This window comes from Cydia strobilella, chromosome 26 (assembly GCF_947568885.1).
Source record: "Cydia strobilella chromosome 26, ilCydStro3.1, whole genome shotgun sequence".
Taxonomy (NCBI): domain Eukaryota; kingdom Metazoa; phylum Arthropoda; class Insecta; order Lepidoptera; family Tortricidae; genus Cydia; species Cydia strobilella.
The window spans coordinates 1,377,065-1,400,697 of record NC_086066.1 but is presented as its reverse complement, the minus strand read 5'-3'; the positions used below and the strand labels follow the sequence as shown (position 1 = coordinate 1,400,697).

The following is a 23,633-nucleotide window of genomic DNA, read 5'->3' as shown; positions in this document are numbered from 1 at the left end:
CTGCAATCTAGATGTACCCCTATCGTATAAGGATGCTGTCACTGGTCCCCTTGGTGCAGAATGGTCTACCGCAATGAAGTGTGAGTATGACTCTCTCATAGCTAATAAAGTTTGGAGATTAGTTGATAGGCCACATAACATTAATGTAATAAAGTCAAAATGGGTATATAAAATTAAAACAGATGCATCGGGTAATTTTGATAAATTTAAAGCGCGCCTTGTTGCCATGGGTTATACACAAGTCCCTGGTGTGGACTATAAAGACACATTTTCACCAGTTGTAAGACATAGTACAATGAGAATATTGTTTGCTTTAGCTTGTGAGTATAATTTAAGCATAGATCACATTGATGTGACCACAGCTTTTCTCAATGGAGACCTTGAGGAAACCATTTATATGGAACTTCCACCAGGCTTTAATCATAACCATAAAAATAAAGTTTGTTTGTTGCAAAAAGGTATCTATGGTCTTAAACAAGCTAGTAGAATTTGGAATAACAAAGTAAATAGAATACTGTGTGAAAATGGGTTTATTCAAAGTAGACATGAACCTTGTATCTATATAAGTAAAGATAAAAATAGCTTAGTAATAGTTGCACTTTATGTAGACGACTTTTACATTTTCTCTAATAACGACTCTTGTAAAAATAATCTTTTTAATATACTACAAAGTAAGTTTCATTGTAAAAACTTAGGAAACTTAAAGAGTTGTCTAGGCATCAATGTCGTAAGGGAGGGAGATGTATTGAAGTTGGATCAAAGTGACTATATTATGAAAGTACTTAAGCGGTTTAATATGGAAAATTGTAAACCTGTTTCTACACCTATGTCTGTAGGATGTAAATTTGCAACTGATGGAGAAAACTTATGTGATGAAACCTATAATTATAGAGAACTTATTGGTTCCTTGATGTACTTAGCTGTTTGTACCAGGCCAGACATAGCATATGCTTGTAGCCATGTAGCCATTTGAGTCAGTATAATTCAAAGTTTAATAAAAGTCATTGGCTTGCAGCGAAACGGATTTTGAGATATCTAGCGGGAACAATTAACTATTCCTTATATTTTATAAAGAGTAGAGAATTGAATTTAACCGCATATGCTGATGCCGACTGGGCTAATGATGTAGATAGACGTTCTTATACTGGTTTTGTAATAAAGTTAGGCTCGAACTGTATACATTGGGAATCACGCAAACAGCGGTGTGTTGCACTTAGTTCTACAGAAAGTGAATTCATTTCAATTAATGATGTATGTAAAGACCTATGTTTCATCAAGAATATTTTGTTTGAAATTTTACATGTGAAACCTTACATCACTGTGTTTAATGACAATCAGAGCGCGCACAAGCTTTTACTTTGTAAAGAATATTCACATAAGCGTACTAAGCACATAGATGTACGGTATCACCACATAAAGGACTTGGTACATAATAATGTGTTAACAGTAAAATACTTACCAACCGAAGAAATGATAGCCGATGTACTTACCAAACCGCTGAGTCTATGTAAACATTCTAAATTCATTCAGAGCATGAACATAAAGTTAGATAATTAGGTATGTTTGCATGTGTGAAAGTAAGGTCATTATATAATAGTTTATTTTGCTTACAAATGTACATGTGCAATCGTAAAAATAGCATGCACTGTCTCTTCACTTTGTCCATGTTTGTGTCGTGTGAAAGCATGTTATTATACGAATGTGTATATGGATAGAGTTAGTCTCTACTTAAGGCAAGCATTATTGTAAATGTAAACTGATATAATTGATATTATATTGAGTTCAAGCCTTTTATCAGGGATGTGCCAATACACATTGATAACTTATTCTTGTTTTGTATAATGTTCTGTGTGCTCATGTTGTGTTTATGCATTGGTCTTATAAGTATGAGGGGAAGTGTTAGAAATATTGTATTAGCACCCTTATAATACCTACGCATGTGTGTATCACACCTAACCTCCTTTCTGTATATGTCACTATGAATTTATCTATTCTCTTTGGTATCGACTACGCTGATGATCGGACGTGGCTCCCTATTTTACAAGTATATTTGTGTATTCAAGACAATAAAACAAATTGATATGCGAACAGTGACTGTTTATTTTCCACTGCCCTTGCGGAACCTGGTATCCGCGCAATAATTACAAAGAGAATATAATTACTATTTCATAGATAGTGGCAAATCCTAACTTTACTTGACATTTACGTCTATATCCGAGTGTTTAAGTTAGCGATGGAGTCATCAGCTATACAGGGCGTAGAGAGCGTTTGCGTGAAAGCTGAACCCTGTGAGGATGTGTGTATAACAGATGAGCCCATGGTCGAGGGAGTGTCTGTGAAAGTTGAGCGTTTGCTGGATGATGTGCGTGTAAAAGACGAGCCCAGGTGCGAGGGTGCATCTATAAAAGCCGATTCTTCATTCTTAGATGTGTATGTAAAAGACGAGTCGCTCGGCGTGAGCGCGGCGGCCGCAGCGGCGGAGCTGTACACCGACCACGCAGTCAAAGATGAGCTCGTGTTCGGTCCCGTGATAGTGGAGCGGCGCGTGCGCCACGCACCAACAGGTCAGTTGTGGGTTCTTTGATTAAACCTGTCCATTTCATCATAATAAGATTAAGCATGAACAATATATGATAACTTTTAGGTTTCCGTACCTCAAAAGGAAAAAACGGAACCCTTCTAGGATCACTCGTGCGTCTGTCTGTCTGTCTGTCCGTCTGTCACAGCCTATTTTCTCCGAAACGGCTGGACCAATTAAGTTAAAATTTGGTATACATATGTATGTTTATGAACTGAAGACGGACATGTAACATAAACAAATGAATTTTAAACACGGTTAATGTATTTAAATGAACAATATATGATAACTTTTATTATACTAGACTTATATTGACCGGGATATAGACCGTGACAATATAAGTCTAGTGAAACTAACCGTGAATCATTCAAAACTCTAACTTTTATTATAGTTGTTGTTTATGGATAGAATTTTATCAACATGCTAAAAATACATCTTACTCGCAACACAGTTCTACTACAAAAAAGTTCGAGATGTAATGTGAAACCACGTCAGTTATTTCAGTCAATACCGAGGGGTGTACCATGTAGTGACTAGGCAATTCGTTTGTTTCTTTTTGGGTACTACTTCTTGTATGTCAGCTGCCACTTTTCGCAAAACGCATACATATACCATACTCATACCTATGTCATATACTTTGGCGATTTTTCGCAACTCCACGACTGACTATTTTGCGTGGCATGGGGGGTGGGCTAGTCCTGCCAGCCCAGCTCCTCGAGGAATCCTGGCAAACCTTTGATGTCGAGTAGGACCTCTCGGAGGTCTCTAGGGGATCCGAGATGTTTTGCCCTGTATGGGGCCACTCTGCTGCATTCCAGCACCACTTGAGAGGCTGTTTCTTCTGTCTCCAGGCATCCTCTGCATAGGAGACTGTCTGTGACACCTGTTATGAAAAGATGTTTGTTAAATAGTCCATGAACTGTTATGACACTGGTTACCAGATTGTTATTGAGAATATATCTTAGTTGTATTAAGTAAGTAACTTATTATATCGCGATATAATCACCGAAATTCGGGAGAGCATATGTGCTTACGTACCTGACAAATCCAGACTGGTTTTGTGGGAGTACCCTCATATTTCAATACACTACATGCCTTCCCCTCGAGATAGTTCACTAACACTAAGTTTCACTGTTCATTGGTAATTCACTCATACTATTCAATTGACTGTTACAAGGTCCTTACGCTCTAATCATATATATTTATACTAAAACTAACTATCATCATTCATCGTCTACAAGTCTTGGTTTGAATCTTCAGTCTGTTCATAATCAGACTCTGACAGACTCTCATAGGCATCTATGGCTAATCTCTTGGCTTCCATGTTTTGTGGTGATGAAGGTGATCATGTTCGTTTGTTGGTTGGTGGAATGCGTTGTTGGCTCTGGTTAAACGTATAATCCTTTGGCCCAGAAACCCCTATGATATCAGCCCACTGTGAGGCCGGTGGAGTAGTATTTACTTTTACATTAATATCCTCATCCTCATCACTATCTTCACATGTTTTATTCGCCTCCATGTCCTGTAAAACTTCACGACCAGTATCTTCCGATGTATTCTGGCGGATATCTCTCGCCTCTCCCCCATGACCTTGTATCTGATTAATATGTCTTATCATCAGCTTCCCATTCCATCTTATTATATACCTACAAATGCCTTGTCTCTTCTCTATGACTCCTTTCAACCAGCGTGGTCCTGAACTGCAATTCCGGAAATACACTGTCTGTCCCGTTTGAAATGAACGTACTTCAGTGTTTTCATTCTCCTCGCATACTTCCACTTTCTCTTGATTCTTAAAAGTGAGAGGATTTAAGTGGTCAAACTTTGTTCTGAAACGTCTATTATTCAAAAATTCCGCTGGTGATTTGTTGCTAGTACTATTTGGTGTAGTACGCAACCCATAAAGTATTGTAGGCAATGTAACGTGCCATGGGAGTGTCGACTGTTTCCTCAATTTATTTTTAACTGTTTGAACTGTCCTCTCGGCCTGTCCATTAGACGCCGGATGGTAAGGTGGTGTCAACACTTGTCTTATCCCATTTGTTGATAGGAATTTTTTTAAACTGATCTGAAATAAAACTTCTGCCATTATCACTGACCAAGGTGTCTGGTAACCCTTGTTCTGCAAATATATCCCTTAATACATTTATTAATGTAAATGAGCTCATATCCGGAACAATCTTAACTTCAGGCCATTTTGAATAAACATCAATCAGTCAGAAGAGGCATCAGAGCCAAGTGAATGCAGTGGAAATGAGAGTGTTGAGAAGTGTGTGTGGTGTGAGATTACAAGATAGAATTAGGAACAGTGTGATAAGGGAAAAGTGTGGACTGAGCGAAGATGTAGTGACAAAAATTGAGAAAGGTATGTTGAGATGGTTTGGACACGTGGAAAGAATGAGTGAAAGAAGGCTAACAAAGAGAGTGTATAAGGGAGAGGTAGAAACGGGAGTTGGAAGGGGCAGACCTCGGCGGACTTTCTCTGATCAGATCGGGGAAATCCTGAAGAAAGGCCAGGTCAAGAGCACCCTAAACCGGCGAGCGTGTATGAGGAATGTTATGAAAGTGAAGGAAGCGAAAGAGGTATGTCAGGATCGTAGCAAGTGGAAATCCGTGGTCTCTGCCTACCCCTCCGGGAAATAGGCGTGATTATATGTATGTATGTATGTATCAATCAGTATAAGAAATGTTTTACCTTGAAATGGGCCCGCATAATCAACATGCAACCGTGACCAAGCCTTCTCCGGTCTTATCCGCTTATGGCTCACTTGGGAAGGCATATTCCTGTTTTCAGCACAGGTTTCGCATTTTTTAACCAAATTTTCAATTTCTTTGTCTATGGCCGGCCATCAAAAATAACTTCGGACTAAGGCTTTAGTTATTACTATTCCGTCATGATTGGAGTGTAATTCTTGTAGGATATACGGTCTCATTTTGACTGGTATAATTACCCGATTACCCCACAAAACACAATTTTTATACTCTGACATCTCATTTCGTTTCTGCCAGTACACTTTATATTCTACATCCACTTTGCTAGGCCACCCGTTCCGAATCCAGTATAATATTTTGCTCAGTGTATTATCTTTAACTGTTAGTTTAGCCACTTCATTGGCTGACAGTTCCAGGTCTGTCGGAGTTTCTTCTATAAGCAGGACTCCTAAGTATTCTTCTTCCGATGACTGGTCACGGGACGGCCACCTGCTTAAAGCATCAGCGTTTCCTATTTTTTTACCTTCCACATATTGTATGGAGTAATCATAGGAGTTCAACAGTAAGGCCCAGCGAAGCATTCTTGGAGATATGACATTAGGAATGGGTTTTTTAGGTTCAAACAACCCCAATAACGGTTTATGATCGGTTCTGATCGTAATCTTCCGGCCACTAATAAACTGGTGGAATTTCTTAAGACCAAATACTATAGCTGCTGCCTCTTTGTCTATCTGACCATAATTCCTCTCATGAACATTCATGGTCCTTGAAGCAAACATTACCGGTCTGACAGATCCATCTTTCATCACGTGTTCCAAAACAGCGCCCAAGCCAAATTGTGACGCATCACAAGACATCCTTATCTCTTTATTCACATCGTAATGGACTAGAGTGTCAGTACTCGACAACATCTTGCGCAACTTTTCAAATGCCTTCTGATGCTGTATAGTCCACTGCCATTTCACATCTTTATTTAACAACTTATACAGCGGTTCAGCAATATTAGCTTTGTGTGGTAAAAACAGATCATAAAAATTAAGTAATCCTAAGAAAGCTTGGAGTTCTTTTACATTACTTGGGGCCGGTGTACCCTCCATAGGCTATTTGACCAATTTTTGAAAATGGTTTAAATTTATTGTTTATGACTTAATAATTACACTACATTGATATTTCCGTGAAATTTCCTGTATTAAATATAAAAAAACAATGTTAAAGTTTATTTATTTTGAACGCGCCTTAAACGCTGTTTTTGCAAAGGGGCTAATCACGTGACACGTGTGACGTCACACGCGAGTAAACTCAGTCAATGACCTTAGTAAATCTTATAGTTTATGTGCATTGAATTGATTATTTCACTGTAAAATGGTATATAAATGGTGTATAGTGCCGCAATGTTCAAGTACGACTATAAAAAAATCCAGATAAATTGTTTGTTTCCGTTCCAACGAATCCCAAAATAAGAAAAATGTGGTTAAAACTAGCGCGAAGAGACCCAAAGATCATTTAAGCGCATATAAATGTTTTTATGTGTGAAGACCACTTCGATGTAAGTAATATTTAACTGTAAATAAATATGGTAATTAAAGCAGCGGATTTTGTTATTTAACGAAACAAAATCTAGGTATTTAATGTATTACTACATAACCTCATAACATAGCTCTTTCAGCATTAGTAGGTAGTTAGTAGCATACTTTTTCTTTCAAACTAAAGTGCAGTATGGAGATATTATTCTCGTCATCGTATTCTATATATATATATATAGGTATATATATCGTCGTCGTATTCGTATCATCGAAATCGAAATGTTTTTACATTTCTAAGTTCCGCAGCATAGTAATCCGGATTATCTTTAAAGAAAAGTGTAACCATTAATGCGTCTGTCTGGTAGGTTGCTCTATCAGCTTTCACATATTTCGGCTCCATTTTGAGATTCTTATGAATATTGTGCTACTAGATATACGGATAAATCGGAATATATCAGAAAACTGTGGAACAATAACTAAAATTAACTAAATACAAATAAAACAGTTAAAACACTCAAGGCAATCAAGAATTTTTACCCGCGTGTGACGTCATCCGAGCGTTGACCAATCACAGAGCGTTCACGTCCCTGATGAAATTTCAAAAAATATTAAATTTTCTTTCGCTTATTTTCCAAAAAATAAACATAATTTACATTTAAATATAGTGAAATATACTTTATTAGTTTATTATCTTTCAGGATGACAGCAATTCGTTATATATTTTTAATGTTGTCAAATACCCTATTGCATGTATTTTATCTTCACAAGGATGTATACCACATTCATCAATGAGGAATCCTAAAAATTTCACACTTCTTACTGCAAAATTACACTTTTCCTTGTTTACCCTTAGGCCAGCTTCTTGTAATTTCTTTAAGACCATTTCTAACCTGGAGTTATGCTCAGCGACATCTGTGCCACTTACAACAATATCATCCAGTAACACAGCTATCCCTCTTATTCCTGTAAGCAAGGAAGACATTAGTCTTTGAAAGATGCCTGGACACGCTTTAACCCCAAAAGCTAGACGTTTCATTTTATAAAGGCCTTTCGGTGTATTTATTGTTAATAGCTGTGCTGTTGCCTCGTCCACACTAACTTGAGTGTATGCCCTTTCTAAATCAATTTTGCTGAAAATCGTGCCACCCTGTATGGCTGTGAAAGCCTCATCTAGAGTAGGCAGAGGATATGTATCAGTGTCGGTCACCATATTTACTGTAGACCTATAGTCACCACCAAGCCATACATTACCATTCGGTTTCAGAACTGGTACTATAGGGGTAGCCCACTCGGAGTGTGCAATTGGCTCCAAGACTCCTTCCTCTACTAGTCTGTCTATTTCCTTAATTACTCTTTCCCTCAAAGCAAAAGGAATGGGTCTACTTTTCAAAAACTTAGGCACCGCTCCTTCTCTCGGTGTTCACTAATGGGCCTTTATACTTTCCCAAACCTTCCTGAAAAACATCGCTATATGTCTGTAGGAGCCTCACTGTTTATTTTCAGATGCATGACTCCTTGAACCCGTATTCCGAATGGCTGAAACCAATTTCGCCCTAAGAGGCTGGGTCCGTTACCTCTGGCTATATACATTATAAGATTATTTTGTAAACCCTTAAAAGAAGCTTGCACTTGAATTTTCCCCAATGTTCTTAATTGGCTATCTGTCCATGTAGTCAATGCAATATCATCTTCCTCTAATACAGGTAATTTCCCTTTCCAAATGAGTCTGGCTGTCACTTCAGAAATTAGAGTAAATGCACATCCCGTATCAACTTCCATGTCAATAATAGACCCCTCAATCGGTACCGTCTCCATACCAGCAACCCTGGAGCCAGTTGGTCTATCTGCGGCGGATGGCAAAAGGCCCGACGGCTGCTCGCTCGTACCTTGGTTCCTGGGGCGGCCCCTGGCGTGGGATGTAACATGCGTTGACACGCTGGCCCCATCTCACGTCCGGCGCTCTGCCAGGAAGCCGGGGTCGGCAGCAGACGACGCCCAAATTGCCAAGTGCCGCAAATATGCATTTCTAAAAACTAATTATATATTTGCGGCACTTGCGATTGAAACTTTCGGTCCTTGGTCGTCAGACACCAGAAAACTAGTAAAAGAAATTTCTACCAAACTAGTCTGGGTGTCTGGCGACCTACGAGCTGGCGCATTTTTTGCGCAGAAGCTCAGCCTCACTGTGCAGAGGGGGAACGCGGCCAGTGTCCTGGGAACAATGCCTCAGGCTAATTTAGGTTTAGATTTAGTTTAATCACTGTTTAAATCCTTTTTTTGGTTAAAATACAATAAAATTGACACCTTTACCATAATAAAAAATAAAAATCATTTATTTCAGGTCTTACAAACCCATATTTTAACACATTACAAAAATTACAAAAAGAAAAATAGAAAATAAAAAATTAATAATATAAAATAACATTGATAAAAATTCAAAATTAAAATTATACAATATTAACCCTATGCGCTGAGCGAACCTGCGGGCAATCATGATACCTCGCACAGACAAGGCCCTCCTCTCCCTCTCTATATCCGCATCGTCTCGCAAGTCCGGCGTGACCATGTGCCCCAGATATTTAAACTGGTCCGCTACCTTTAGTGGAACGCCACCCAACATTACCGGAGGCACAACTGTAGGGTTATATTTATTCGATTTGAATATCATAACTTCACTCTTTTTTGCGTTGTACCTCAGGCCATGTTGCTCAGCATAACTCTCACATTTACTAACCAGTTGCCTAATGGCATTGATGGAGGGACCCAGCAGCACCATGTCATCTGCATAGCTAATATTATTGATGCTGACACCGTCAATATGACATCCTACATGCGTGCTGCTGAGCTCCTCGATCAACTGGTTTACATAAAGGTTGAACAGAATAGGCGACGACAACCCCCCTTGTCTGACACCACACCCAAGCCTATACTCGTCGGACATAGTGTTCACCCATCTCACCTGATTGACCTGGTTGCCATACCAATATTTTAAAAGGGTAATACATTCTACTGGCACTGTAGTGCGACTTAGCTTTTCCCACAATAGGTGGTAAGCAACCAGGTCAAAAGCCTTAGACAAGTCCAGGAAGCAGGCGTAGATCGGTGTTTTTCTGTCCTTGTAGTACCCGATAGCCCGCTTAAGACACACAATTGCCGTTTCTGTGGATAAACCAGCTCGAAATCCAAATTGTGCGTCATGCAGCTTGACGTGTTTTTTGAGCTGTTCAGTAAGCAGGCTATCGAGCACCTTTGAGGTTACAGTAGCTAGTGATATAATGGGGTCAACTTTATTTTCTCTAATATTGTTTACATTTGCATATAATCCATTACAATTTGATTTATGTATGGACATACATAAATCAAAAAATAAATAAATGAATTTATGTATAAACAGGATGATGGCATCCTGTTAATTTTTTGTAAGACAGACTGCCTCAATGTGGCCAGTTCTGCCACACGCATTACATCTACTCCAACGGAATCTGCACTCTCCTCTGTGTTGCCTACCACACCTGAAGAATGGTTTATTCTGTTTGTCAACCTTTTTGTTAGTGATTTTGTTTACTTCCATGGGTTCATTTACCTCCACATTTGGTTTAGATGGTACTGGCACTACAATAATACTAGAATCAAATGTGGCACTCTCATGTGAAAATGCTATCTCAGTTGCTTAAGTAAATGTCAGCTTCTCATATTGTAACAATTTCCTTTGAACCTCTTTGCTCCTAATACCACATACCAACCGCTCTCGTAAAGTTCGGTCTAAGTCTGTAAAATTGCAATGAATACTTATTTTCCTTATATTTGCCACTTAATCTCGAATCTTCTGCCCCTCTTCTTGATTTCTTGAGTGAAACTTAAAAGATTCTACAATCTCATTAGGTGTGGGGTGAAAATGAGCCTTCAAAAATATCAAACTTTGTTTATAGGTTATGTCCCCTATACTAGTCGGAGATGACAAAGAAACTATTAAGTCAAATAGTTGAGAGCCACACACCGCCAACAAATTCGCCTTCTTCTTGACCTCAGCCACAATATCATTTGCACTTAAACAGAATTCAAACCTTGTAATGTAGTTTTCCCAGCAGCCATGACCCATATCAAATTCACCAAATTTAATACCCATTTTTTTGCACTTTGCACTTACAACTTCACAAAAAGTCACTAACACAGTCTAATACACGCTTTTACTACCGATTTGCCTCGTCGCCACTATTATATCGCGATATAATCACCGAAATTCGGGAGAGCACATGTGCTTACGTACCTGACAAATCCAGACTGGTTTTGTGGGAGTACCCTCATATTTCAATACACTACATGACTAAACACTTTATTGTATGAAAAGAAAGGAATTTTGGTTGAAAATGGCCTAAATGGCTTTGAGGAAAGGATGGTACAGCCAGGTCTCTTTGTTTTGCTCAACTTGGCGGGGAACTACCAGGCCCCCAGATTTTCTAGTGTTAGTTAAAATAAACAAGAGTTAATGTTATTTTAATCTGGGCGGTTTCAGCTTTCAACCTGGGGGTAGAAGTGAAACAGTCATGTGAGATTGTCCCCGGGAGGCCCCTTCTAAAGGATTGCTGTGTGAGGCTGGAGCGTTTTGTTGTGGACACACTGCACACTAGCACCCGGAGCACAGACCTGGACAGCCGGAGACAAGGTCATGAAGCTGATGTAGTGTGTGGATACAGGAACACCACAGTTGAGATTGTTGAAGGAAACTGCGATGGTAAGTGATTTATTAGTACTTATGTGCTATTATTTTTTCCTTTTGCATGTTTTTTTTTATGTATTTTTTTTAATCTGGTTTTTAATGAGGCTTTGGACACTCTAGATGAACATGTCAGCCTTATGGGTGCTTTCATAGTTGACATAGTTCCCTACTCAAGGGAGAGGTCAATAAAGTGGTAAACACTGACTTCTTTGTCTGTGCATGGAACCCAGACTACCAAAAATTATTTTTCTTAAGTCCGAATTCCGGACGCATTCCAATTTACAACAACACGTGAGACAAGTCATCAGTCTTCTGACAGTTTACACACAGTGGTGACTATCTACCACCCATCATAACATCATACACAGAAACTTGTTTGTAGGGATGTGTCTGGACCGGACTCGGAAAGCTGACACTAACACTTTTCTAGAAAAAATGCATGGAAAAAGAGTACAAGAGGCGTTAGACAAAAATCTGCTGAAAGTTAATGTACGATTCCCACCGACCCTGGAGTCGGGCCGCGCCGGAGCGCATTTTCAATGTGTCTATACATTATGTATGTAGAAGCGATAGAGTTCGGTGGGAATCGTATTATAAAGGTCACGGATAGTTTTGCCCTTTGACCGCCACAGTCGGCAAGGGATGACATCGCAATGCCGTGACTACGACGCCAGGTCGTCCTTTGCCGACACACATTCCCTCACCAAAACATCATAGTGTATATAGATAGTGTATATATGTAGACGCGCAGATTTGTTAAATCTATCCTTTAATAGCAAGACAATACGAACCAAAGCACTTGTGAATGAACCTAATCTATACTCTGGCAAGCCACCTCTGTCATTAGACAATGTGCCAATACGCGCGAAGGATCGGTCTCCCATACTAATAGGGATGTTGATATGAATCGCGAATATATAAAATGTTATGTTTTTACCATAGCAGGGAATATTAGAATGCTGAAAATCATATTTAGTAGTAGTAGTAGTAGTAAACTCTTTATTGTACAAATATACATATTAAAAATTACATGGTACAAATAATAAGATGTACAAAGGCGAACTTATCCCTTTGAGGGATCTCTTCCAGTTAACCTTTGAGTAGATGAGAGGAGAAAGCATATATAAGCATATATTTAGCATAGAGTAACTTATACTAGAGCGGTACTGTCATAGTAAATTTTGTAACCACAGTAAATTCACTGCCATCTGTCGAAACACTTTAAAACTAAAAATGAAGATTTATAAAAATACGATAAAATGTATTTAACTATGGATAAATGGTTTTTTTTATTGGCATTAATTATTTTTATGATTTTGACCCATGTTCTTTCACTGATATGCGTTAAAATTGTTAAATAACAAACGAAACCGTCAACGCCATCTATACGACAGTAGGCCAAAGCTAGTAGCGCCCTCTGAACGAGAATCAAATTTTCTTGATTTTCGAGGCACGTTTTTTCCTTAGACTGTATCCATCTATTACGGAGTTATATCTATCTTTGATATTTAGTAAGTGTAAATATGCGTATTAAAATATTTTAAAATAATGCGCAGCTTCACGTGACTGCAAACGCAAATCGGAGCGCGTGACGCCACGGTGTGTGAGAAACACGCACAGGCAAGTTGTCAAACCTGGTTGTGAGGTGAGGAGAGATGGGACTGACAGCAGTTTGTTTATCACATCGTTACGTCATCAAGATCACGTGACAGCTTGGAGCGTTTTTGCGCGAAATTTAAATACTAAACTTAATGAATAAAATTTTTTTTTTTTTGCAATAGTTAAGGTGTCTATCTATAAAATTGAAACAGTTCTAAAAAATTGTCAACATCCCTATTTATCGTCTTTTTCTACTGAGAATGTCAGCTTGCCAGAATATATAAGAAATGTTATTATATCTGGCTTTCCATCAGAGAAGAGTCTTTATGCTCCACTTGCATAATAACCCTTATCTGATGGAAAGCCACTATCTTTGAAGCGCGCGTTTGTTTTATGCAATAAGCGCAGCGTTGAACACATGCGTCAACAGAATGTAGGAAAAATGACAATGCGCTTACCGCGTAAAACAATGTAGTTTTATTAGATTATCTGATGTAATATGGGTGTGCGGCAAACGCATTGCGGTTTTTTTTTAAGTAAACAAACAGTCACTACAAGAGAGAGTTAAATATAGTATTTTTAACACCTTACAGTATGTGTGACCAACACCATTCACCACTTATTAAATACAAATATTTTGATTATTCGGAGCTTAATTAAGGCTTCGGAAGACATTGACAAGAGAAAAAAAATATTATTATTACATTATGAATTAATAAAGAAAATTAAAAATATTTAACTCTTAAAAGTTAACAGTGCATGCAGTATTACGTTATATAAAAAAAATAGGTACTAACTTTCGTTTCATATAAGTAGGTATTACATTTAGTTACTATCTTTAGTACTATCTACTATCGCATAACACAACAACGTAAAGGATCATCTGAAGAATGCGATACATATTTAATGTAACAAAATAAAACATTTTTGTTGCAGAGCAAACTCCTCGGATGAAACCAATTGGTAGACCAGATATATACCAATGTGCCCACTGTAAATATGCAACAGTTAGACAAGTATGGTTAATCAGGCATTTGAGAAAACATACTGATGCGAGACCATACAAGTGTGATCAGTGTAGTTATGCTAGTGCCCAAAAAGGAAATTTGCAACGTCATATAAGAAAACACACTGGCGACAAGCCTTACAAATGTGACCAGTGTAGTTATGCTAGCATCCATAAAAGTTCTTTGGAGCTTCATGTAAGAAATCACACTGGCGACAAGCCTTACAAATGTGACCAGTGTAGTTATGCTAGTGCCCATAAAGGAAATTTGCAACGTCATATAAGACAACACACTGGCGACAAGCCTTACAAATGTGACCAGTGTAGTTATGCTAGCATCCATAAAAGTTCTTTGGAGCTTCATGTAAGAACTCACACTGGCGACAAGCCTTACAAATGTGAGCAGTGCAGTTATGCTAGCAACCAAAAACGTAATTTGAAAGTTCATATAAGGGAACACACTGGTGACAAGCCTTACAAATGTGACCAGTGTAGTTATGCTAGCAGTCATAAAAGATCTTTGGAGCTTCATGTAAGAAATCACACTGGCGACAAGCCTTACAAATGTGACCAGTGCAGTTATGCTAGCAAACAAAAAAGTCATTTGAAAGTTCATATAAGGAAACACACTGGTGACAAGCCTTACAAATGTGACCAGTGTAGTTATGCTAGCAGCCATAAAAGATCTTTGGAGCTTCATGTAAGAGTTCACACTGGCGACAAGCCTTACAAATGTGAGCAGTGCAGTTATGCTAGCAACCAAAAACGTAATTTGAAAGTTCATATAAGGGAACACACTGGTGACAAGCCTTACAAATGTGACCAGTGTAGTTATGCTAGCAGTCATAAAAGATCTTTGGAGCTTCATGTAAGAAATCACACTGGCGACAAGCCTTACAAATGTGACCAGTGCAGTTATGCTAGCAACCAAAAAAGTGATTTGAAAGTTCATATAAGGAAACACACTGGTGACAAGCCTTACAAATGTGACCAGTGTAGTTATGCTAGCAACCAAAAATATAAATTGAAGGTTCATGTAAGAAAACACACTGGCGACAAGCCTTACAAATGTGACCAGTGCAGTTATGCTAGCAGCCATAAAAGTTCTTTGGAGCTTCATGTAAGAAATCACACTGGCGACAAGCCTTACAAATGTGACCAGTGCAGTTATGCTAGCAACCAAAAAAGTTATTTGAAAGTTCATATAAGGAAACACACTGGTGACAAGCCTTACAAATGTGACCAGTGTAGTTATGCTAGCAGCCAAAAATATAAATTGAAGGTTCATGTAAGAAAACACACTGGCGACAAGCCTTACAAATGTGACCAGTGCAGTTATGCTAGCAACCAAAAAAGTAATTTGAACGTTCATATAAGGAAACACACTGGTGACAAGCCTTACAAATGTGACCAGTGTAGTTATGCTAGCAGCCAAAAATGTATATTGAAGGTTCATGTAAGAAAACACACTGGCGACAAGCCTTACAAATGTGACCAGTGTAGTTATGTTAGCAGCCATAAAAGTTCTTTGAAGCTTCATCTAAGAAAACATACTGGCGAAGGTTTACTAATCCATAAAGGTAAACACATTAATGACGAGTTTACAGGTTCAAAGAATTTTTTACTGGATCTTGAACGACGGCGTAAAGGTAAGAAGCTTAATCTTATATTCTATCCATGTCTGAAATTAGTATTGATATACAAATCTGCTTTCCATCAGGAAACACACACACACACACATTAGTTTTATTCTCATTAGTTTTCTAGACCTTTTGTATGGTTTTTTTGTCACAATCAAATGGGCTAGATGGTTGTTAAAAAAAATTACGTAGGTATAATATGAACTTTGTCGTACATCTGAAAGTGGTTCAAATTTCACTATGATGTGTTGCTTTTTTCCGTTTCCGGCTGTCAAAGTAGCAACTGTGTTTGTGAAAGTGCTCCCGATTTTAACCGAAATAAATGTGTATACGCAACTCATTATCACCATTGTTACGCAATATCGATGGGACACACAGTGTACGCTCTAAAGATCATATAAGAACAGATCAGTGAAGCGAAACAAACAAAATAAACAACTCGAAACTTCGCGAAAGGTTATAAAACCATAGTCAACATTTATCAAGACAGACAGTGACACCGCTACCAACACAACGAACGGAACACGTTCCGTAACTCGCAAAACCGAAACATATACGGCGTTGAGTTACTACACTATGATTACCGACGGTATGTCAGAAGAAATGTCAAAGTTGTTGGCGTTGATGAAAATAGAACTTGATAAACAAACTGCAACGATTACACACAATGTGACGGAGACTATTATGCGTAAAATAGACGAAAAGATTAAACCGTTACAAGAGGAGAACAAAATTGTGAAAACTGAGATCGAAACATTACACAAAAAAGTTAAGTATTTAGAAGAAAAAAACAGACAAAACAATCTATTGCTGCACGGTGTGAAAGAAACAGAGCGTAATCACGAAGACTTGTTTAATGTTATAAATGAAAGCGTGAAAAACCTGAATATTACCTTAGATCCCCACGAATTAAGCAATTACTACAGGCTAGGGCGAAAAAATGAGGAGAAAGTGCGACCTATACTTATTACGCTTGTCTCGCGCCAGAAGAAAATTGAAATTGTTAAAAAGAAGAAAGAGATGCCGCAAAACACATACATTACAGAAGATTTTTCAAAAGAAACCTTGGAGACACGTAGAAACTTGCAGAAAGAACTTAAATTGGCAAAGGAAAAAGGTGAAAATGCATTCATTCGCAACAACAAAATATTTACAAGGGATTCGTCAGAGGTCGAGAAAAGAAAAAGAGAAGCTTCCACATCACCCAACAACACAAACTCTCCTCTTCAAAGCAGTGGAAAAAATATAGTGGCCCCAGCAAAAATGCATAAGACAGATGCATTCGCATACATGAGGGCCCGATCCTACGCCTTGTCTGAAAAACACAATGAACAACAAAACCAATAACAATCAACAGGCACCGGTAACGTGAACAAAATAAACAAAATAGATAAGAATTCAATAAGCAGAAACAACAAAAGCCCCAATACGGCTGGTCACCGCGGGGCTAAAGACCACACCCCCCAAGTATATCAAGACAAGGAATCAAGTCACTCCCATACAACAATGCCAACTACCCTGGATGATACAAAAAAAAAAGAAACAGCACACAGGAAAAGACTATATATTGCAACACTCAATACACGTTCGCTGAGGTCCGAGGAATCCTTGTTAGAGCTTGATCAAGCGCTACAAAACATCAATTGGGACATCATCGGCATTAGTGAAGTAAGGCGAGCAGAGGAAAAAATAATAGAATACAAAAACTTTATAATGTATTACAAAAATGAAATACGTGGACGATATGGTGTCGGATTTCTAGTTAAAAAACACTTGAAAAACAGAATAATTGAATTTAAAGGCATATCAGACAGAATTGCATTGTTGAACATCATCCTTCCGGGTCACAAGAAACCAATTTCAATTGTCCAAGTATATGCACCAACTGAAACAGCAGGCGCTGCTAGAAAAAACATATTTTACACAGAACTAAACAGAACCATGGAAAACTTATATAGCACTATTATTGTAATGGGAGATTTTAATGGTCAAATTGGCAAGAGAATGAAAAATGAAAATAACATACTTGGCCCACATACAACTGGCAAGAGGAATGATAATGGTGATAAATTAATAAACTTTGCTCAAGAAAACAATTTGCATATTATGAATAGCTATTATCAAAGTAAATTTAAAAGAAAATGGACGTGGCAATCGCCAAACGGACTAGTAAGAAACGAAATCGATTTTATTATGACAAACAATCCAAGACTGTTCTCAAATACCAAAGTAATAAACAAGCTAAACTACAATACAGATCACAGACTGCTTCAGGGGCATTTATATGCTAATGTTCCAAAACAATCTAGGAAAAATATAAAGCGGACTACATTGCCAATCCAACTACCTTTACCAAACAACATTTTAGAATCTCTTGAGAAACAATTACATGAAACAAAGGTAGTGAAAGGTGCACAAGAAAAATATGATTTAATAGAACAAGCCCTCAAAAACGTAAAGGAAAAAGTTGAAAGTATTAAGTCTCCAAAAGACACCATTGGATCTAAAGCGAAAGACTTAATCAGAAAAAGAGGACTTCTTTTTGAAGATAGAAAAAGTAATAAACAACTAATAACAAAACTAAGTAAAGAAATCAATAAACATATTAGGAAACATAGACAAGAAATGAGAACCACAACATTGAAATCCCATATAGAAAAATTTGGCGGGGCCAAGAAAGCATGGAAAGAACTTCGGGAACACTCAAGTTGGATACAAAGTTTAAAACACCATAAGTCCAAAAAGTCAAGGACAAGTAGAACAAACATTATAGAAGCTGCCACCGACTATTACTGTGAACTATACAGCTGTAAAGATAAAACACACAGACCACTAAAAGACATTGAGGAAAAAAATGAAGAACCAATTCCGCTTATAATGAAAGAAGAAGTTAATAAAGCCATTAAGTCTCAAAAGAAAGGCAAAGCAGCGGGAGAAGATGGGGTCTCAAATGAATTATTACTGGGAACTTGTGAAACTATTCTGTCTCCAACCACAGAACTATTTAATGAAATCCTAATAACAGAACGAATCCCACAACAATGGTCTACATCAACCATAGTGTTACTACATAAAAAGGGAAACGTCGATGATATTTCAAATTATAGACCCATCTCGCTTATGTCAAACATATATAAAGTGTTCTCGAAGGTTCTACTAGACCGCTTGACTAAGACCTTAGATGAGAACCAACCTAAGGAGCAAGCGGGATTCCGTAAAGACTTTTCAACTATTGACCATATACACACCATCAAACAAGTCATTCAAAAATGTAATGAATACAGAATAACATACTATCTGGCATTCATAGACTACAACAAGGCGTTCGACTCTCTGAAACATGAGAAGATCTGGGAAACGCTAACAGCACAAGGAATACATAACAAGTACGTCCGCCTAATCAGCAATATCTACGAGAACATGCAGGCCAAGATTAGAACAGATCGCACAGGAGAATACTTCCCTGTTAAACGTGGAGTAAGACAGGGTGATCCCTTGTCGCCAAAACTTTTTTCTGCTGTCCTCGAGCATGTATTCAGACACCTCGAATGGAGTAAATATGGTATCAGAGTTAATGGAGTACTACTAAACCATCTACGCTTTGCAGATGATCTTATCCTACTTTCTGAAGACGCTGGACAACTACAAGAAATGATAGAACAACTTGTTTGTGAAAGCGAAAAAGTCGGATTATCAATGAATATAGAAAAAACAAAAGTAATGACTAACTGCACCAAAATTCCAATTAATCACTGCAATAGTTTTATAGAATATGTGGAGGAGTATACTTATCTTGGACAAATAATATCCCCACATGATCTAACATCAAAAGAAATTAACAATAGAATAAATATCGCTTGGAAGAGATACTGGTCCTATAAAGAAGTAATGAAAAACCCTGACATACCATTGAATGCTAAAAGGAAAGTATTTGATACTTGCATTCTACCGAGTATGACTTATGGCTGCCAGACATGGAATCCCACTGAACAAAATACCAAAGCTCTACAGACATGCCAACACAGCATAGAAAGGAGTATTTTAAATATTAAACTACGAGATAGGATAACACTTACAGCAATAAGACAGCGCACAAAAATTACTGATATAAAACACTACATCAAAAAATTGAAATGGAACTGGGCAGGCCATATTATAAGAACAAACAAAGACAAATGGGCCAAAGATGTGATGGATTGGTGTCCTAAGTACAATAAGAGGAAACAAGGAGGTCAATACTGTAGATGGGAGGACGACATAAAGAAAACAGCAGGAACAACATGGATGAGAATAGCAAGAGACCGATTAGCATGGAGAAATCTTGGGGAGGCCTATGCTGCAAAGCAAGACAATCTGCAGAAACGACATAACCAGTGCCAAAAGAAAAAAATAGAATAAAAAGAAGAAATATTATAAAATAAATAAATAAATATGTAAGTAAACATAAGTTTAGGTACTAGAAATATGTATGTAAGTTAGATTGTTAATAAAGGCTTTTATTATTATTATTATTATTATGATGTGTTGCTAACAGGGCAGGTTAGGTTTACCATATCACTTTCATAATCAAGACGAGTCTCGTATAATATTTCATAACTATCATGCTAATGGGTTGCAAATTGTCTAAAAAACATTGTTTTTATTTAATTATCCCTAGACTTAGTTTTTGCTTCTTACTGCAACATATTGCTTTGTGACCCTGATATGCCCATACATACGTCCTTAAGCTACGTCTAAACAAAAGAGAGGTAGTATCTATGGTATAAAAAATATCTCAGTTGCAGATGTCAGGAGCAGTCAGCTCTCGGTCGCCCACGGTGACGCGCGCGACGCCGCGCACGACCACACTTACGCGCGGCGAGAGTCCGCGCCGGCGCCGGGGCCCAGTGCCGCTCCTCCAGGTTAGTGCCGCCGCTCCTCCAGGCTAGTGACGCCGCTCCTCCAGGTTAGTGCCGCCGCTCCTCCAGGCTAGTGACGCCGCGCACGACCACACTTACGCGCGGCGAGAGTCCGCGCCGGCGCCGGGGCCCAGTGCCGCTCCTCCAGGTTAGTGCCGCCGCTCCTCCAGGCTAGTGACGCCGCTCCTCCAGGCTAGTGACGCCGCTCCTCCAGGTTAGTGCCGCCGCTCCTCCAGGCTAGTGACGCCGCGCACGACCACACTTACGCGCGGCGAGAGTCCGCGCCGGCGCCGGGGCCCAGTGCCTCTCCTCCAGTCTAGTGACGCCGCTCCTCCAGGCTAGTGACGCCGCTCCTCCAGGCTAGTGACGCCGCTCCTCCAGGCTAGTGACGCCCCTCCTCCAGGCTAGTGACGCCGCGCACGACCACACTTACGCGCGGCGAGAGTCCGCGCCGGCGCCGGGGCCCAGTGCCGCTCCTCCAGTCTAGTGACGCCGCTCCTCCAGGCTAGTGACGCCGCTCCTTCAGGCTAGTGACGCCCCTCCTCCAGGCTAGTGACGCCGCGCACGACCACACTTACGCGCGGCGAGAGTCCGCGCCGGCGCCGGGGCCCAGTGCCGCTCCTCCAGGTTAGTGCCGCCGCTCCTCCAGGCTAGTGACGCCGCTCCTTCAGGCTAGTGCCGCCGCTCCTCCAGGCTAGTGACGCCGCGCACGACCACACTTACGCGCGGCGAGAGTCCGCGCCGGCGCCGGGGCCCAGTGCCGCTCCTCCAGGTTAGTGCCGCCGCTCCTCCAGGCTAGTGACACCGCTCCTCCAGGCTAGTGACGCCGCTCCTCCAGGCTAGTGCCGCCGCTCCTCCAGGCTAGTGACGCCGCGCACGACCACACTTACGCGCGGCGAGAGTCCGCGCCGGCGCCGGGGCCCAGTGCCGCTCCTCCAGGTTAGAACCGCCGCTCCTCCAGGCTAGTGACGCCGCTCCTCCAGGCTAGTGACGCCGCTCCTCCAGGCTATTGACGCCGCTCGTCCAGCTTAGTGCCGCCGCTTCTCCAGGCTATTGACGCCGCTCCTCCAGGCTAGTGACGCCGCTCCTCCAGGCTAGTGACGCCTCTCCTCCAGGCTAGTGACGCCGCTCCTCCAGGCTAGTGACGCCGCTCCTCCAGGCTATTGACGCCGCTCCTCCAGGCTAGTGACGCCGCTCCTCCAGGTTAGTGCACGTGTCTGACGCCTGTCTCTCGTTGTGTCAGGGTATATGGGCATATAGCACGGCCACGGTAGGAATGTTGCTCTTGCAGAACGACTTCATTTAAAAAAAACCGCCCGGGTCGAGTGAGTCGGACTCGCCCACCGAGGGTTCCGTACAAAGTTAACTATTTTTTTATTTTAACATAATACATATAGTTTTCAGATTTTTCCCTGTATTTGTAGTGTGCATAAATGGGGCTGGTGTGACTCCCCTCAGTGCATTGTTCTGGAATGCCCTCTCACCAAGTTCAAGGGACGGATTGAAGACCTCGCGAACCTCAGTGAAAGGGCCATCGAGTATTTGAAGAGTGCAAACCTCAATCTTTAGATTAGTATTTCATTTAAAGCCAGTAACTGTAATGCCATACGATAAATAAATTTGTAGTGTAAGACGATATTAGTTGTCAAGTTTCATAGTTCTAAGTGAACGGGCAGTACCCTATCAACTTTGGTTCTTTTGAGAGTGTCGAAATTTACGTTTTTTGCGGCATAAACGGCCGTATCTTTTTTTACTTTAACTTAAAAATTTGATTTCTTCACAGCTTCTAGGGGCTATAGACCTGAGTATATGGTTTTAATTTCATCTCGATACCTCCACGCGTTACCGAGATCTGTCTTGACAGACAGACGGACGCACAGTGATCCTATATGGGTCCCTTTTTTTGTCTTTTGAGGTACGGAACCCTAAAAAGTATACATTCTATGAAATTAGAAAATATTCCTACGCCCCTTTGGCCGGGGTTGGAGGTCTTGTATCGAATAATTGTTATTGTTGTTGTTTTTTAGTTTGGTATGTTAGTAAATAGTATAATCAGTACTGTATAAGTAAATAACACTTAGTATTGTCCTCAGGCCTCGAAAGCGCCTACCAGGAGCGCTCGCACGAACTAAGCGAGGCCCGCAGCCTTGACGTCCTGAACATGGAGATATTGGAGACCAAGAGAACGACAGCCGAAGCAATAACTAACGTTAACTTGTCGAAAAATCCCTAATAAATAAATCGTGATAGCTTACATATTGTTGAAAAAATAGTCCGCACTTACCTCAACATATGTATTGGTAGTGGCAGAGTTTTGCGTAATATTTCCTATTAAATATTTGGCAAAGAACATAATTGCCGGCTTGTAACCTTTGTTCAATCAGTCAGAGTGCAGTGAAATAAATCTATGTGGTGACTTCATTCAATTTTGTTATTGCCCTGACAATGAGTCCTAAGTACGGGCTTAAGAGCCTATCAACGTGCTCACTAGCGCCACTGATAAATAATTGTGATTATTTAAAATTAACGATAGAAATTCAAAAAAGTGGGCCGCTACGTACTGTATTTTGTATTTAGGTACCTTTCGAATACAATATAATAGTTTTTACGTTGCTGGATTCGTCAATCTATGCGTCCAAAGTTAAAACGTCCGTTTTTGTTTTGAGTTCATAGATCGACGAATCCAGCAACTTAAAAACTATTATATTGTATTCAAAAGGTGCCTAAATACAAAATACAGTACGTAGCGGCCCCCTTCTTTAAATATCTATCGTTAATTTTAAATAATCACAATTATTTACCAGTGGCGCTAGTGAGCACGTTGATGGGCTCTAAGATAACCCGCCATAACCATATAAAGAAAATAAAGGTGTTGAATCTACTCGTATTGTACTAAAACGTAGCTTTAAAATTGTTTTTGTTATTAATATAATGTTTTATGCATTTTTGTGTATACTATT

At 39.7% G+C, this 23,633-nt stretch overlaps 1 protein-coding gene across 1 annotated transcript; it reads left to right on the top strand.

Moving 5' to 3' along the window:
- Positions 1–2,146: 2,146 nt before the first annotated feature.
- On the top strand, positions 2,147–23,333 carry LOC134753151 (zinc finger protein 260-like). The gene is made up of 4 exons (XM_063688940.1): positions 2,147–2,564; positions 11,327–11,545; positions 14,066–20,676; positions 22,767–23,333. The coding sequence occupies exons 1-3, from the start codon at positions 2,234–2,236 to the stop codon at positions 15,877–15,879; spliced, it is 2,364 nt and encodes a 787-aa protein (XP_063545010.1). The 5' UTR covers positions 2,147–2,233; the 3' UTR covers positions 15,880–20,676; positions 22,767–23,333.
- Positions 23,334–23,633: the final 300 nt, after the last annotated feature.

Coding starts and splice junctions, on each gene's coding strand:
- LOC134753151 (XM_063688940.1), top strand. CDS start 2,234: ATGGAGTCATCAGCTATACAGGGCGTAGAGAGCGTTTGCGTGAAAGCT. Junction 2,565..11,326: donor CGTGCGCCACGCACCAACAG/GTCAGTTGTGGG, acceptor GGGCGGTTTCAG/CTTTCAACCTGGGGGTAGAA. Junction 11,546..14,065: donor TGTTGAAGGAAACTGCGATG/GTAAGTGATTTA, acceptor TTTTTGTTGCAG/AGCAAACTCCTCGGATGAAA.